The sequence below is a fragment of the Podarcis raffonei genome, chromosome 4 (genome assembly GCF_027172205.1).
Source record: "Podarcis raffonei isolate rPodRaf1 chromosome 4, rPodRaf1.pri, whole genome shotgun sequence".
In the NCBI taxonomy this organism is placed as follows: Eukaryota; Metazoa; Chordata; class Lepidosauria; order Squamata; family Lacertidae; genus Podarcis; species Podarcis raffonei.
Window position 1 is genome coordinate 1950014 of NC_070605.1, and position 17890 is coordinate 1967903.

The following is a 17890-nucleotide window of genomic DNA, read 5'->3' on the forward strand; positions in this document are numbered from 1 at the left end:
GAATAGACAGCGACGCGGACTTATAAAAAATATTGGGGGGGCCCGGGAAAGCTCATGAATAATAAATAAGCTCATGAATATGCAAATAAAGTGGCGCCGCCTCCTCGTGAGCGAATAGGGGAGAGCGTGCTGCGCCTATTAATCAGCTCCAAAGGAAATTGGGTGGAGCTTTTGCTCGGGAGGGAGGGCAGGAGGCATGCAGCCCGCCCCCCCTGTGCATTTTGGGCTGGGGGAGGGGCGGCGATGGCGCTCTGCTGGAGGGGCGCCGGAGATTATTGGGGGGGCGGAGCCCCCCCAAACGAATTTTTGAGGGGGCTCGGGCCCCCTCAAGCCCCATGGAGTCGGCGCCTATGGGAATAGATGACCCTTAGGGCTCCCTCCCATTCTAGGATGAGGTTCCTCGCTTCCTGCAAACCCCTTTTGCCTGCAACCTCTTCCTCCAGTTTCTGGCCAAGGGAGGGAGCAGATCACAGACCAACCAAGAGCGTCCCCTCAAAATGAGCATCTCTGGGATTGTGCAATGCAGGAGAGAAAAGGCAGAGAGGACTGAGCAGGGTGGACTCGGCTTTGCAAGGGTTAAAGGGAACCGAGCTGCATTCCTAGAGGGGAAAGGAAGTAAAGGGGGGCCAGGTCCTCCAGAGGAAAAGCCCCTCCCTCCCCTTCTTGCAAGCGGGGGGGGGGGGTTTGCTTTCTGCTATTGCAAATGCTGCATTGTTCTCTTCCACGGGAATCTGGTGAGTCTCCTCTCCCCCCCCCCCGAGGGTGCAGTGGGGAGAAGGGGGGGTCCCAGGGATGCAGCAGGGGAGGGTGGCTCATGGGGGGAGGGGGGGAGCCCCAGGGAGCAGGGGGTCCTGCCAGGGAGGGACGGGGTTGCGCGAGGTTTGCAACTACAATACTCTATATTCTGCATTTGTATAAAGACGCTGCTTACTCCTTTGGGAAGGGCAATCCTCTCCTGGGATCTGGTGAGTCTCCTCTCCCCCCCCCAGGAGGGTGCAGTGGGGAGAAGGTGGGGGTCCCAGGGCTGCAGCAGGGGAGGGTGGCTCATGTGGGGAGGGGGGGAGCCCCAGGGAGCAGGGGGTCCTGCCAGGGAGGGGCGAGGTCGCAGGAACTGTCTCCGTCCTTTAGATCTTTGGGGGGGGGAGGGGAGGAAGTTACTGCCCCCCCTTCCAGAAAAAAAATTTATTAAGAGCCCCCTGGGAAATCTAGCAGATAGAAATCTAGCTTCTGTGAAGAAGCTTATCAGTACGACTTCTGCTGTGTGTGACACGGGTCAGCGTCATTGCAGAACAGAGGAAACGTGTATGAATGGTTGCTCCAAAACCTCTTTGTCTGTTTCCCTTCTTTCTTTCTCCTTATTGGCAGAGGAGGCCAGCCAAGCAGATCAAGCCAAGCTTTATGAGGAGCTGGGTATGTTTAGTTGGAGAGGAGGAGACAGAGAGGAGACAGGAGAGCCATGTCAGATTAGATCATTTATTACGGTCAGAGACCAGCTTATAAAACACACTTGGGGGTACAGTCACAGAACTAAAACAGGCAATTTATGTACAACAATAAATTTAAAAACAATGTACACCAACAAACTATCCCAGGGAGTTGACTCAGAGTCACCCATGAAACCGAGTTTGGGGATTTTCATGACGGACTATTTTGAGTTGGGAGATGGTCTGCGCCTACAGATCTGTACACAGAATCTGGCGACCATCCAGGTCATCTTCTGATCTTTGCCTAACAGCAAAAGGTCAAATTTTTGCTTTTGCGGGAGGTCAGCGAGCCTCACCAGCAGGGGATCAATGGTCTTACTACGTGTCTCTTCGTAAAAGGGACGTCTAAAGAACAAGTGTTTTGGCTTCCTATCTCTCCCAATGGACAGGTGAAAAGTCTCTGAGCACACGGGACTTTTCTAAAGGCTCCATCCAGGACCAGCGAGGGAAGAGCCGAGCTTCTGGCGAGTGTAAAGGCCCTTCTTGTATTTCTAGATGCGAGAAAGAAGAGATATACTGCCGGTGCGGCTATATATTTCTCGATTTCTCCAATTTTATGGTCGGGGCACCTTGCGCAGTCCTGTTGTCTCTCGGTATCTAATATTCTTTGCCTGACCGTGGCTTTTGCCTGGCCCAAGCCCAGACTTAGAAGGGCTTGAGGGGCAAAACCCAGTTTCTGGAGGGTGTTCAGAACTGCAGTCTGCCAGCCTGACTGGAATTGGTCACAGAGGATCAATGGGGCTATCCCTCGGGGGAGCAGATTCAATGTCAGCCATTTGTAGATTGATCATAGAATCCACAAGGGCCATCGAGTCCAACCCCCTGCCAAGCAGGAAACACCATCAGAGCACTCCTGACATATGGTTGTCAAGCCTCTGCTTAAAGACCTCCAAAGAAGGAGACTCCACCACACTCCTTTTTTAAAAAAATATTTTTATTCATTTTCCACAAAAGAAAAAAAACAACAACCATTTTTATACAATCAATTCACATTTTATCACACATTCATCTCTTTTTTTGACTTCCCTCAGCTCCTCTGCCGATCTTTCGTTTGCATCAATATTATTAACGCATTTCTTAACTTAGTATTGCCTTTAGATATCTCCTTCCCTCCTCTTATTTTCTTTTTAACAATATTCCTCTGTTTTTCACAGAGTCTCTTGAAAACCAACAAATGTTATCTGTTCATCACATATGCCTTTCAGATAATCTGTAAATCTTCCCCAGTCCTCGATGAACGTTTGGTCTCGTTGATATCGGATCTTCCCTGTTAGTTTGTCCAGTTCTGCATAATCAGTCAATTTCAGTCTCCATTCTTCCACCGTCGGTAACTCTTCCTGTTTCCATTTTTGGGCCAGAAGTATTCTCGCTGCTGTAACTGCGTATTGGAAAAGTTTACAGTCTTTCTTACTTATCTCATTTCCTACCAATCCCAATAAGAAGGCCTCCGGTTTCTTAATAAACGTGTATTTCAACATCTTTTTCAATTCATTATATATCATTTCCCAGAAGCCTCTCACCTTTTTACACTCCCACCACATATGATAGAATTTCCCTTCTTTTTCTTTACATTTCCAACACTTATTACATGTTTTGTACATTTTAGCTAGTTTTACTGCTAGCCATTCCTCATAAGGCATCGTTTCCAGGCCTTTAGCTAGCCGTTCCTCATAAGGCATCATTTCCAGGCCTTTGACCATTTTGGTTGCCCTCCTCTGGACACGTTCCAGTTTGTCAGTGTCCTTCTTGAACTGTGGTGCCCAGAACTGGACACAGTACTCCAGGTGAGGTCTGACCAGAGCAGAATACAGTGGCACTATTACTTCCCTTGATCTAGATGCTATACTCCCATTGATGCAGCCCAGAATTGCATTGGCTTTTTTAGCTGCCGCGTCACACTGTTGGCTCATGTCAAGTTTGTGGTCCACCAAGACTCCTAGATCCTTTTCACATGTACTGCTCTCAAGCCAGGTGTCACCCGTCTTGTATTTGTGCCTCTCATTTTTTTTGCCCAAGTGCAATACTTTACATTTCTCCCTGTTAAAATTCATCTTGTTTGTTTTGGCCCAGTCCTCTAATCTGTCAAGGTCGTTTTGAAGTGTGATCCTGTCCTCTGGGGTGTTAGCCACCCCTCCCAGTTTGGTGTCATCTGCAAATTTGATCAGGATGCCCTTGAGTCCATCATCCAAGTCGTTGATAAAGATGTTGAATAAGACCGGGCCCAAGACAGAACCCTGTGGCACCCCACTAGTCACTCTTCTCCAGGATGAAGAGGAACCATTGATGAGCACCCTTTGGGTTCGGTCAGTCAGCCAGTTACAAATCCACTGAGTGGTAGCATAGTCAAGACCGCATTTTACCAGCTTCTTTACAAGAATATCATGGGGCACCTTGTCAAATGCCTTGCTGAAATCAAGGTAGGCTACATCCACTGCGTTCCCTTCATCTACCAGGCTTATAAGGCAGATGTTAGGCAGATGCTAGCCTCCACTCTCATCAATTTGCGGGTTTTTCCGCTGAACTCCCGATGGAGTTTATGTGTAGTTTGTTGGCTCCTGAGGCCTGTACCACCATTCCTAGATACTTATAGTTTGTGACTTCTTCTAATTTATGGCCTTGGAGTTCCCAGCTTTTAAGCTTTGGTTTTGCCCCCAAAGCGAGTATCTTGGTCTTTTGATAGTTGATTTTGAGACATTCAAATTCACAGTTTGCTGCGAGCTTTCTTAGTGCTCTTTTGAGTCCAGTGGGGGTTCTAGATAAAATTACTGCATCGTAGGCATATAGCAGGACCGAAATATGCCGATTTGCGAGCTTCGGAGGGTGGAGTTCTGAGTCATGGAGTGCAGATACTAAATTATTTAGATAGAAATTGAATAGTAGAGGGGCCAATAGGCACCCTTGCCTGACTCCTTTAGAGGTTTTAATAGGGTCCGTTAGGTGTCCTAGGCGGCTACACCTGACTCTAAGAGCCGTGTTTGCGTGCAGTGCCTGAATGAAGAGCAGAAGCTCTTAATTCTATGTAGGTCCCCTGTAGTCTGTCCCAGAGTCTGGTTCTGGAGACTGTATCAAAGGCTGCTTTTAGATCAACAAAGGCAGTGTATAGTGAGGCCGGCCTTTAGGAGAGCCATGTCACCTGGGCGCAGGATTCCAACCCATGGCTTCAAGCTACAAGAAAGGAGATTCAGATTCAACACACGTAGTCATTTTTCACTAGGAACCAATGACTCCCTTGTCAATCAGTTCTGATTTCATGCATTGACTGGAAGGAAGGAGCAACCAGGCTGATTCGCCTCGTATTAATCTCTTCGCTTGCCTCCACATTTCCACAATCTCCCTTCTAGAGGCCTACATCTCCTCCTCCTCCTCCTCCTTCTCCTCCTCCTCCTTGTTAGAAAGATAGCTCAGAGTCTGGGCTGTGGTGCAATCCTACCCTGGTTCCCAGCAAGACTCACCCATGCTTGCTCAGGGAAACTTTTTCTTCTCCTGATACTGTACAACTTTTGTAACAGAACAATGTATTTGCTTTGCAGGATTTGCTAGAGCTTCTTATTCAGACAGACAGAACTTGGCAGAAGACCAAAGGGTTCCTTCCCATCTCTCAGAGGCTTCCTGAGAGCACAGATGGATGAGCGAGACACAGCTGGCCCTGGAACAGGAAGAGGCCATGTCATCCAAACTGGGAGCAGTGAGGGATTCTTGGAAAACTCTGTGCAGAAGATCCTGGGTGAGGAGGATACCCACTGCTCAGAGGTGCAGAGCCAGCAGTTGAGGCAGTTCTGCTTCCAGGAAGCCAAAGGGCCCCGAGAGGTTTGCAGCCGACTCTACCACTTTGACTGTCAGTGGCTGAAGCCGGAAAGGCACACGAAAGCTGAGATGCTGGACCTGGTGATCTTGGAGCAGTTCCTGGCTGTCCTTCCACCAGAGATGGAGAGCTGGGTGAGGGACTGTGGAGCGGAGACCAGTTCCCAGGCGGTGGCCCTGGCCGAAGGTTTCCTCCTGAGTCAGGCAGAGGAGAGAAAACAGGAAGAGAAAAAGCAGGTGAGAGAGACTTTCCTCTGGATACTCCCAAGGGGCTCCAAACAGGACAGAAAACATCCAGAAAAGGTCTGCTGATGGCCCATCCGTTTTCGGGGAATGAAATCTAACACCCTTAAAGTATCTGTCTTTGTGTTCTCTTTCTAATATTTCTCACCTTTCATTTACTGTTTTGAATTCTTGTTGTTCTTTCAGAAAAGGGATCATTTTGCAGAAATGGACCTGGATTCCTGTGAGGCAGAGAGGCCTCCGTTGGACACCAGAGAGCGGCCACTGGGTAAGGAGGAAGGTGGCTTTTCTCCATTTGGTCTTGTTCTGTTGGTTTTCCAACTCATCTGAGGGTTCTTTTCATCTTGGTTTTTTTTTTTTTGCGGGGTGGGGGTTGGGAACAAGGGTTCAGAGGAGGGGCGATGTATTTCTGCACACCTAACATGAAATGGGCACAAACCTTCAACTGCACTCAGCAGGTAAGGCTTTCTCAAAGCCCATCTGTAGTTAGAGATGTCCTGTTTCCTCTGTGAGCGAAGCAGGCACTCCTAGCATCCTGATTACCTTTTTTTCTTTTGCAGGTGAAAGAATGATGCCGGCAAGACCTCCTGATCCGCCTTTTCTTGGGGGCAGAAGGGAAGCAGTGGCTGTGGAACCAGATCAGGTCAGGGGAAGCTGCCTTGTGGGGACAGAGGCTGAGGGACGGAGCAATGTCATGGACTGGTTGGGCACAGAGGAATGGTGGGAGGAAGCAGCCGGGGAACCAGGAAGGGAAGATTGCTCTGAGCCCAAGGAGTGAAGGTTGAGGAAGGATTGGCGGTCAGAGGGAGAAGCTTGGGAAGAGGAGGTGTCAGAAGCTGAAGGGGTAACAGGGCTTAGTGAGCTGGGAGACCCTGAGGCAGAATGCAGTGCAGAATCGGAGGCAGAAGAGGAAGGAGGCGAGTGGGAGGAGGGAGGTTGAGAGGCAGAGGTGAGTCAGGAGAAGGAGGAGCCACGGGGGCTCCCTCTCCTTCTGCCAGAATCCACCCTCCCTGCTTGTCTCTCAGAGCCAAGAGAGGTCTAACATGGAGGAGTAAAGGCAGGCTGCACACTGGCACACCGTTCAATCGCTTGCCAGAAACCCCAGAGAGGAGGGGACTTGGAAAGCTGTGGGGAGCCGGGGGCCTTCACTCTCAGCAACTGCTTTTGTGGACGAAGAGGCTCAGGAAATGAGCTGCTGTTTTCATGAAGCCCGAAACTCAGCCAAGTATGTGAACATTGTGCTCTTGCTGATAAAGAGTAAACTCCAGCTGTGAACTATGGGATTTCCTGCCCAGATGACTCTGTCATACCAGCCTTCTGAATGTTGACAGTAGGATTCATCTGTAGTTGCAGTTTTCATGGAATCCTAGAGTTGAAAGGGACCCCAAGGGTCATCAAGTCCCACCCCCTGCATTGCAGGAGTCTCAGCTAGATCCTCCAAGACAGATGGCCCTCCAGACTAGGCTTCTTGTATTTCTGTATTCATCAGTGAATGCTAAAATAGGCTTCTAAGCAGCGGACAGACGATAACAAATAATGTCCAGGATTCACCTAGCCAGCCCTATCTGCTGCAAAATGGGGCCTGCCCCCCACTCCTCCCCCTCTCCATGCCCCCATGAACCCCTTGAATTTCGCTCTAGGGCATTGGAAGGGAACCTCCCCAGAACAACTCAGGAGAAGAGGAGAAAGTGGATCCTTTCATCGGGGAAACTGGAATGCTTGCGTAGGCAGAAAAACGTAAACATAAGCTGGAGTACCACCTATTTGCAAAAAGACGAATACCCATAGTTAAAATGCAGAATAAAAGAATTCAATTAAAACATTAAAATAGGTACCCATAATAAAAATGTGCAGCAAAGCTACCCTATTGAAATAACACAGCAATTAACAGGAAGGATATAACAGAGCATTGTGTAGCAGATCATATTTCTGCTGTCTCAGAGGAGGACATTTCCCTTTTTCTTTTAGGGTCCAGTGTGCTTTGAAGATGTCGCTGTTCGTTTCACGAACGAGGAGTGGGAGTTGCTGGATCCTGACCAGAGAGCTCTGCATAAGGACGTCATGGAGGAGAATTGCGGGATCGTGGCCTCTCTTGGTAAGCCTCCGTGTGGGATCGTCCTATCTGCCAGGAAATTCAAAACATACCTCTATGTGACAAACCTCATATATTTTCACAGCGCCCCCTACAACACCTGGGAACCTAACACCCCCACAAGAAATAGTAGGTTACAGTTTTTTCGGTGAACAATCTTCCTCCAGTTCTGCCTCCTTCTACCACAGTTGGGCTGATCTGAACTGCCCAGGCATCTTAAATGTCAGCTTCAGAGTTGTTCGGAAAGATAAGTAGCTTCTGTCAGGTTTCCTGTTTTTGTTTTTGCTGCTGTCAGTCTTGGGTTGACCAGAGAGACGACTGACACTGGAGATGGAGGGGATGCCATGACTGGGCCAAACAACATCTGCCCCAGAGAAGAGCCAGGCTGATTGAATCTCAGGTAGTACTAGCAGTGATAATCATAGTAGTAATAATAATTTTTATGTATACCCTGACCATCTGGTTGGGTTGCCCCAGCCAATCTGGGGAGCTTCCAACACATATACAGTCGTATTTCTGGTTGCGAATGGGATCCGTTCCGAAGATCCGGCCAGATCCCGAGGTTTTCGCAACCCAAGGATCACTGCGCATGGATTTGTCACTTTCATAAGCTGATGTTTATATAATCCGAGGGTTACGTAACCCGAGGTGCTACTGTATGAACATGAAACAGTAATAATAACAACAATCTAATCCAATGAAAAAAGTACAAAAAATTTACAAAAAGTACAAAATTTATAAAATGAGTAACTTACTTCACACAAAGCAACATTCAACCAATGATTAGAATCCAATAATAAATACATTGGTTTATTATAAATAACAAAGGTAATGAACACTGCCTTCTCTACAACAAATTTAATGAGCATTATTCCCTAACTAGGGGCTCCATTTGTTCCTGAGGCTCTAATCCCTTTTTCTCTCCATTGCAGATTGTGATGAATTGGAAAGGAAGAACAAAGGTGACCACAGCACAATCTGCAGAGTGGAGAAGGCACGTAAAAATTTGGAGTGTGGAAAGAGCTGCAGTCAGAGCTCCCATTCCAGTTCCCATCAACCAAATCTCATTGGAAAGAAACCCTATCAGTGCATTGAATGTGGAAAGAGCTTCAGTCAGAGCTTCTCTCTAACTTCCCATCAAAGAATTCATACAGGGGAGAAACCTTATCATTGTGTGGAATGTGGAAAGAGCTTCAGGAGCAGCTCCAATCTCACTTCCCATCAAAGAATTCATACAGGGGAGAAACCCTATCAGTGTATGGAATGTGGAAAGAGCTTCAGTCACAGGCACAGTCTCACTAAACATCAAAGAATTCATACAGGGGAGAAACCCTATCAGTGTGTGGAATGTGGAAAGAGCTTCAGTACGAGCTCCGATCTCACTAGGCATCAGAGAATTGATACAGGGGAGAAACCCTATCAGTGTATGGAATGTGGAAAGAGCTTCAGTATGAGCTCCTCTCTAACATCCCATCAAAGAATTCATACAGGGGAAAAACCCTATCAGTGCCTGGAATGTGGAAAGAGCTTCAGTCACAGCCACAGTCTCACTTCCCATCAAAGAATTCATACAGGGGAGAAACCCTATCAGTGCGTGGAATGTGGAAAGAGCTTCAGTCACAGCCACAATCTCACTTCCCACACAAGAATTCATACAGGGGAGAAACCCTATCAGTGTGTGGAATGTGGAAAGAGCTTCAGTCACAGCCACAGTCTCACTTCCCATCAAAGAATTCATACAGGGGAGAAACCCTATCAGTGTGTGGAATGTGGAAAGAGCTTCAGTACGAACTCTGAGCTCACTTCCCATCAAAGAATTCATACAGGGGAGAAACCCTATCAGTGCATTGAATGTGGAAAGAGCTTCAGTATGAGCTCCAATCTCACTTCCCATCAAAGAATTCATACAGGGGAGAAACCCTATCAGTGTGTGGAATGTGGAAAGAGCTTCAATCATAAGTCCAGTCTCACTTACCATCAAAGAATTCATACAGGGGAGAATCACGGAATTGTAGAATTTTCGAGCTTGAAGTGATCCCTGGTGCAATCTATTCCACCCATGTGATGCAGGCATAGCAAGTAAAGCATCCATGACAGATGACCATCCAACTTCATTTGAAAACCTCGAAGAATGGAAATTCCAGAACTCCCAAGGGAGTCCAATCCACTAACAGCTCTTGCTGTCAAAAACTTCTTCCGCATGTTTAGTCAGTCTTTTTAAAAACAAAACAAAACTTGAAGGCATTGGTTTGTGCCCTACCCTGTGGAGCAGGCCTCCTATTGGGAAGACCCAGTTCTCTGAGTGCATGTTCTGGAAGTTGGGCAATAGGGGCAGTACAGGATTCCTTTTGGTGTACCGACCTCCCCACTGCACCAAGGATTCCCTGCCTGAGCTGCTCCAGGTCGTGGCGGATGTTCTCCTGGAGACACCTAGTTTGGTTGTCCTAGGGGATTTTAACATCCACGCCGACACGACCTTACAAGGGGCCACTTGGGACTTCGTGGAAAGCATGGCCTCCATGGGGCTTTCCCTGAATATGTTTGGCCCAACTCATAGCCGTGGACATGCCTTAGACCTGGTGTTCACCTCTATGGATGTTGGTGATCTGACACTAAGTGAAAGCGAAACTAAAAGTGCCATGCTCAGATCACTTCCTGGTGCAATTGGACTTCTCCGCGAACCTTCCCCTCTTCAGGGAGGTGGGACCGATTCAGATGGTCAGCCCCTTGATGGATCCAAATGGTTTCCAGAGAGCGGTAGGGGATGTTTTATCCCATGTTGATGGCCTTTCAGCTGATTCTTGGTGGCCCGCTGAAATGTGGAGTTAACCAGGGCTATTGACTGTTTGGCTCCGAAGCGCCCTCTCCGATTGCATGGAGCCCAGACAGCCCCGTGGTTTTCTTCGGAGCTGAGGCTAATGAAACAATCGCTGAGACGGCTAGAGCGCCGGTGGCAGATAACCCATTCTGAAGCTGACCGGATACGGGTTAAAGCTCAATGTTGAGCCTACCAAGTGGTGATAGCGACGGCGAAGAAGACTTTCTTCACCGCCTCTATTACATCTGCGGAAAACAGCAGCAGGAGACTCTTTCAGGTGGTTCACAATTTAGCAGTACCACCTGCTCCATTAGGGCCCAGTACAGGCCACATGATCTCCTGCAATGATTTTGCAAAGTTTTCTGCAGACAAAGTCGCTCCGATTCGAGAAGACGTAGACTCCACCGTGGGAGCAGGGCGGGAGAGTGCTAGAGTCCTGTCTAGTCAAGTTGTGTGGGGTCAATTCCAATCTGTTACCCCCGAGGATGTGGACAGGCTGCTTGGACGAGTGAAACCAACCACTTGTCTCCTTGATCCTTGTCCATCCTGGCTTATAAAAGCTAGCCTGGAAGGGCTGGGCGATGGGCTTCGTGGGGTGGTGAATGCTTCCCTCCGTGAGGGAGCCTTCCCAGACCCGCTGAAAGAGGCGGTTATTAAACCGCTTCTTAAAAAACCATCTTTAGATGTGGCCACGATGGCCAACTATCGCCCAGTCTCAAATCCTCCATTCTTGGGCAAGGTGATTGAGCAAGTGGTTGCTGAACAACTCCAGGCACGCCTGGAGGAAGCGGACCATTTGGATCCCTTCCAGACGGGATTCAGGCCTCAACATGGGACTTGAAACTGCCTTGTTTGCACTGGTTGATGATCTCTGGCGGGCTAGGGATAAAGGTGAGAGCTGTTTCCTAGTTCTGCTGGATCTCTCAGCAGCGTTTGATACCATCGACCATAACATCCTTCTGGACTGTCTTGAGGGGCTGGAAGCTGGGGGCAGTGTCATACAGTAGTTGCGCTCCTTCCCCCTGGGCTGTGTTCAGCCTGGGAGTCATTTTGGACTCACAGCTGTCCATGGAGGCACAGGTCAAATCTGTGTCCAGGGCAGCTGTTTCCCAGCTCCATCTGGTACGCAGGCTGAGACCCTATCTGCCTGCGGACTGCCTCGCCAAATTGGTGCATGCTCTTCTTATCTCCCGCTTGGACTGCTGCAATGCGCTCTATATGGGGCTGCCTTTGAAGTTCTACCCAGACACTGAGGTCCAGCACCGAGGGCCTTCTGGAGGTTACCTCACTGCGAGAAGCTAAGTTACTGGGAACCAGCCAGAGGGCCTTCTCGGTAGTGGCCTTCCTGTGGAACGCCCTCCCACCAGATGTCAAAGAGAACAACAACTACCAGACTTTTAGAAGACATCTGAAGGCAGCCCTGTTTAGGGAAGCTTTTAATGTTTGATGTATTAGTATTTTAATATTTTATTTGAAGCTGCCCAGAGTGGCTGGGGAAGCCCAGCCAGATGGGCGGGGTACAAATAATAAATAATACTAATAATTATCATTTTATTTTCTTACTCCTGTAGTAACCTATGTTATCCATCATTTGAGAACCACGATATTGTTCTCCCTTTGCTCTTCTTTCATTTTTATCACAGTCTTTGAACTCTAATACTTTGAAGGAGCGAGGTTTTAATTTCATGAAGTGAGGCAGCTCATCCTCTATTAACAGTCGTAGCTGAGATAGGAAGTCCATGTTCAGGGTCTGGAGAGAGTGTTCAGAAGGGACTTAATCTGGAGGGAGAAGCTTTGGGAAGACTCTTCTTCTGGGGTCTCCTTCCATTCGGGAGGGGAGAGATTTTCTAGGAAAAGGAGATTTCTGAGTCAGTAAATAGGACTCAAGAGGATCCCCTGGGTCTGGCATACAAAGGAAAATACCTCGGGAGTGGGACTGCTAAGAGAGAGGGGAACCGAGGAAAAGTGGCCCCTCGCTCACGGACCAAAGTATGAAGCCATGAAGGAAGCTGGGCTGTCCTGTCATAACTAAGGAAGGGAATGAGGGAGAAGCAGCAGAAACAGAGTTAAGCCTTTTAGCATTTATTCTGGATACCTGAAGTGTAACAACTGATTATGAGAGGAGGGAGTTTAAGAGAAGCTGTGCCTGTACAGTGGTACCTCGGGTTAAGTACTTAATTTGTTCTGGAGGTCTGTTCTTAACCGGAAACTGTTCTTAACCTGAAGCACCACTTTAGCAAATGGGGCCGCCGGAGCACGATTTCTGTTCTCATCCTGAAGCAAAGTTCTTAACCCGAGGTACTATTTCTGTGGTAGCAGAGTCTGTAACCTGAAATGTATGTAACCTGAAGCGTTTGTAACCCAAGGTACCACTGTAGTACCTTGTTTAATCCTGTGACATTTAGCTGAAGTAATAAGTTAACGTCTACCTGACAGAGGCCTTCCAGAATCTGATTCAGAGCCAAATTTGGAGACATATGTGACACAGACAATTTCAGAATGGCTGGGAGAAAGCAAAGATTGGTTGGATGGGCTTTCAGAGAGCTGTTTCAGAATTAGATCGTGTTAAAATTTATCAGCCAGGAGATGTTTTCTTAACACTAGTAAAAAAAGAGTGAAGGATGCAATCCTTAAGAACAGTTTTTGAAAAAAATCATGTGGTTTCCGGACACAAAGTAGATATCTTTAGAGAGATTCCACTGAAATTGAGACTTAGAAGAACCAAATATAGATATTTAACAATAGCACTCAGGAGATCTGACATTAGATATACAGTGGTGCCTCGCAAGACGAACGCCTCGCAAAACGAAAAACTCGCAAGACGAAAGAGTTTTCCGTTTTTGAGTCGTTCCACAAGACGAATTTCCCTATGGGCTTGCTTCGCAAGAAATCTCCGGGGACCTCTTTTAAATGCTGGTGGTGGGGAGCAAAGCCTTTCGCCCCCCTCCGGCCTTCAGAAGAGGTCCAGGAAGGCCGGCGGGGGCTGAAAGGCTTTGCGCCCCACCACCAGCATTATAAAAGCGGTCTGGGATAGCAGGGAAGCGCTGCGCTTTCCCGCTATCCCGGACCGCTTTTAAAATACTGGCCATCGGGAGCAAAGACTTTCGCCCACCGCCGGCCTTCAGAAGAGGTCCTGGACCTCTTCTGAAGGCCGGCGGGGGGAAAAAGTCTTTGCTCCCCCCACCTGCCTTCCCGGGATAGCGGAGAAGCGCAGCGCGTTTCTCCGCTATCCCGACGGCTTTTGAAGGCAGGCGAGGGGGAGCAAAGACTTTTGCGAAAGTCTTTGCTCCCCCCCCCCCGCCTGCCTTCCCGGGACAGCGGAGACTTCTCCGCTGTCCCGGGGCGATCTTAAAATGCTGGCGGGCGGCAGCGAAACCTTCGCTGCCAACCCCCAGCATTTTAAAAGCCCCCGGGACAGCGGAGACTTCTCCACTGTCCCGGGCGATCTTAAAATGATTGCGGGCGGTAGCGAAGGCTTCGCTGCCGCCCGCCAGCATTTTAAAATCTCCCCGGGACAGCGGAGAAGTCTCCGCTGTCCCTGGGGCTTTTAAAATGCTGGCGGTCGGGAGGAAAGCCCTCCTGTCCCCGGAGCTTGCGGGGTGGGAGGTGGGGAGAAGGGCTTTTCTTCCCACCGCCAGCCTTCAGAACAGCCTTCTGAAGGCTGGCGGTGGGAAGAAAAGCCCTTGTCACTCAGTAGCACTCAGGAGAGCTGACATTAGATATAAATGGGAATTCCCAGAGGGCATTTCCTTTACATACACGAAAAGGAGATACAGGCTAACATCAGAATTTCAGAGAATCCTTTGACAAATACAGGAGAGGCTTGGATTCCAACTGCTGAAAGGCACATACGGTATTCTGTTAGATTGGGAGACGAAAGACGAAGAGGTGAAATCAGTTATGATTAAATGGGCACAAGATATAGGTCATAATATTATTGTGGAAGATTGGGAAAGGTTATGGAAAACCAATTTAATATTCACAGAGTGTTCCTTGCTGAAAGAAAATTATATGAAGATGATGTATAGATGCTATATGACACCAGTGCAGTTAGGAAGAATGAACAAAATCAGCTCAAATATGTTTTGGAAGTGTAAAGAAAGAGACGGGACTTTTTACCATACGTGGTAGGATTGTAATGAAATCAAAAAGTTTTGGGAAATGATATATAATGAGTTGAAGAAAATGTTCCAATTAACATTTGTTTAAAAACCTGAAGCATTCTTGTTAGGGATTGTAGGAAAAGACCTGCCAAGGAAACTGAAAAATATCTTTATGTATGCGACAACGACGGCAAGAGTCTTAACAGCACAAGGATGGAAGAATGAGGAAATCCCGACTAAAGAACTATGGCAAGAGAAATTGATGGAAATCAGAGAATTGCCAAAATTGACACACAAACTACGTGACAAGGATAACTGTGATTTTAAAGATGAATGGGAACCCTTTACAAAGTACTTACAGAAGCAACAAAATGAACTGGACTCCTTGGCAGGTTTTGAATAAACATTTACAAACTTTTTATTGATAACATTTAGATAGATAAATTAAGGATCTGTACAGTTTTGTAACATGCAGAAAATAACATATGTTGATAAACCAGAAAGAGAAGCTGAGGGAAGTCGGGGCGAAGGGAGGGTGGGTCAGGTTTTTTGGAGAGGTGAGAAATAAGGGGAGGTTTAAGGATGATATGTTTTTGGATAAAATGTTATGTTGAAATTACTAATAAAAATATTTTTAAAAAACATTTTGAAAGTGTGTGTGTGTGTTTACAATCAAGCAATGTATACATTTTATGAAAATTACAATACATCATAACATCATATAACATAAGCAGGAGTTATAACATTTTTCATAAAATAGCGCACTGTCTTTCAGGTTGCGTCTTCCTGGAGTTCCACACCTCTGCTGGGTGGAGAGGAAATGGTCTCTCCGCCTTCATCTCAGCTCCACAGCAGTTCTCTCAATAAGACTTGGCACTCCAGAAGGCGGAACTCAGAGCCCTTTATAACATAAAAACATCATCAAACAAGGAACTTATGGTGCTGGGGAAGTAGTAGTAGTAGTAGTAGTAGAAGTATTTATTCAATTTATAAGGTAAAGGTAAAGGTACCCCTGCCCGTACGGGCCAGTCTTGACAGACTCTGGGGTTGTGCGCCCATCTCACTTAAGAGGCCGGGGGCCAGCGCTGTCCGGAGACACTTCCGGGTCACGTGGCCAGCGTGACAAAGCTGCATCTGGCGAGCCAGCGCAGCACACAGAAACGCCGTTTACCTTCCCGCCAGTAAGCGGTCCCTATTTATCTACTTGCACCTGGGGGTGCTTTTGAACTGCTAGGTTGACAGGCGCTGGGACCGAGCAGCGGGAGCGCACCCCGCCGCGGGGATTCGAACCGCCGACCTTTCGATCGGCAAGCCCTAGGCGCTGAGGCTTTTACCCACAGCGCCACCCGCGTTTATATACCCCTCTTTATCAGAATTTCCCAGGACAGTGTACAACATTAAAAGGACAATACAGAACAACAATGATAAAAACATAATAAAAAGCATCCTGTGAGACAGCCTAGTAATGCAGCACTCCTTTTAAAACCTGAGGGAGACTCACTGCTCACCTGCTTTTAAGGCCACTAGGGGGCTGTGGTGATTCATCCAAGGGAGGCTCCTCTGCTGGCCCTCTGAAGATTCTGACATCGTCCACTCTTTCTCCTGTCACCCACAGCCATAGAATATGAATAGAGTTGTCCTCCCAAACTCTGCCTACCCTCCAACATGTTGCAGAGGGAAATTGGGACCTGCGACTTCTGGGGCCACGCTCCTGAATGAGTCACGTAACTCACACGAGAGCAAGGATCCCCCAAAATGGGCGTCTTTTGGGGCCACAGTTTCACGGGAGCCAAAACAGGACATCCTGGGAGCCAATCAGAAGCCAGGGTGGCTTCTGGAATTGCAGGACGTCCCACTCAAAGCAGGACAGTTGACAGGTATGTGAAGACCTCCAAAGATGGAGAGTCCACAACCCATAGTGCAGGCATCCCCAAACTCGGCCCTCCAGATGTTTTGGGACTACCACTCTCATCATCCCTAGCTAACAGACCCAGTGGTCAGGGATGATGGGAATTGTAGTCCCAAAACATCTGGAGGGCCGAGTTTGCCTATGCCTGCCATAGTCAATATGGCTGCCTTGCCAACTGGCTGAGATGCTTCTGTCCATTTCATCTGCTTAGCCAATCCAGATATTCACGACCAACAGGTCCCACCCCTGCCTCCAGCAACTCTCTCCCATGGGAATGTCTTGGCCAGGAGGTGGCTCCTGTTGTCACTTCTCTCCCCTTCTTCTCTCTGTGAGAATCAGGGAACGGGAAGGGGAAATAAACCAAGCTAGAAGATGATCACAGGGGTGTTTTTTTGGGGGGGGGGCTTGTTAACAGTCCTGTGTGGCACCTTGAAGGCTCTCCGATTGAAATATATGGTGAGTTGAGTGTGGATTTCATGCTCTTTATTCAGCGCATAGTAGTGAGGAGGAATGGAAGTTCCCCCGGAATGTCTGCTTTATATACATTATTTACACAATGGGCCCCATGTGATTGGCTAATTCCAGGATTCACCTGCAGGCAAAATCACTTTTGTGACTTTTGTAATTTGTCCCCACCAAACACTTCATCACAGTTTCTTCCTATCTGGTCAAAGGGCCTTTGCTGCATGATACTAAATGTAAGAATTCACTGATAAATGTATCTATGTACTGGCTCACTGGGAAAACTTCAGAAATTCATATAATGTGAGCTCAGCAGCCCCTCTGCCTGAGGGATAATCCCTGGCATCCTGATACCTGAGTGCCAGACAGGTAGCCATTCCAGAAATAAGAAACTCAAACGGAGGCAAAAGCGTCAGGTTACATTCCATGGGTGTTTGATGGAAGGCAAGGAGAACCATGGGGCAGGGTCCAGGATGCTCAGATTACTGCCACCAGACCTCCCCTTTCATGATGTATGAGTGATGTAGTTTGGGGGGGTGTAACATGGGGATTAGCAGCTGATAAATGGGGGCTCTCTTGTTCTGGGCATCCATCTTGTTCCACCTTGTGGCAGGTGGGAGTCCTGTCGCCACAATCTTCAAGAAAGACCAAGCCTACTGGCTGCTGTTTTGCTCTGATATTCCTGGCTGGTGTCCTTGTTTTTTGTGCAAGGGAACCCTCAGATTTCTCCATTAACAAAACGTGCCCAAAGCCTTCAAAATGTGCACTTTCCTGCATTTTGCAGCTCAGCAATGTATAGTCCCAGGAGAGGCAGGAACAGCGTGTCTTCCTGTTCCTCCCTCAGCTGAGACCTGGCTGGATGGAGACCTGAGAGCCACCTCTCAATATCTGGAGGGCTGACCCATGGAAGAGGGAGCCAGCTTGTTTTCTCCTGCCCTAGAGGGGAGCACCCAGAATAAGGGACCCAGAGGACCAGAA

The 17890-nt window shown here is 48.0% G+C and overlaps 1 protein-coding gene across 6 annotated transcripts in view; it reads left to right on the forward strand.

Moving 5' to 3' along the window:
• Nucleotides 1–17890, forward strand: part of LOC128412017 (zinc finger protein 420-like) — a 983187-nt gene that overhangs the window by 954706 nt on the left and 10591 nt on the right. The window contains exons 1-2 of one of the 6 annotated variants that reach the window (XM_053384785.1): nt 7461–7623; nt 8553–11992. The exons of 3 other annotated variants lie outside the window; for them this stretch is intronic. In XM_053384785.1, coding sequence (XP_053240760.1) covers nt 7590–7623; nt 8553–9655 — 1137 coding nt within the window. In that variant the 5' untranslated portion in view covers nt 7461–7589 and the 3' untranslated portion in view covers nt 9656–11992. Of the gene's footprint in view, nt 1–7460; nt 7624–8552; nt 11993–17890 lie in introns of those variants that run through there. 2 more of the 6 variants (XM_053384787.1, XM_053384780.1) reach the window with 2 other exon arrangements.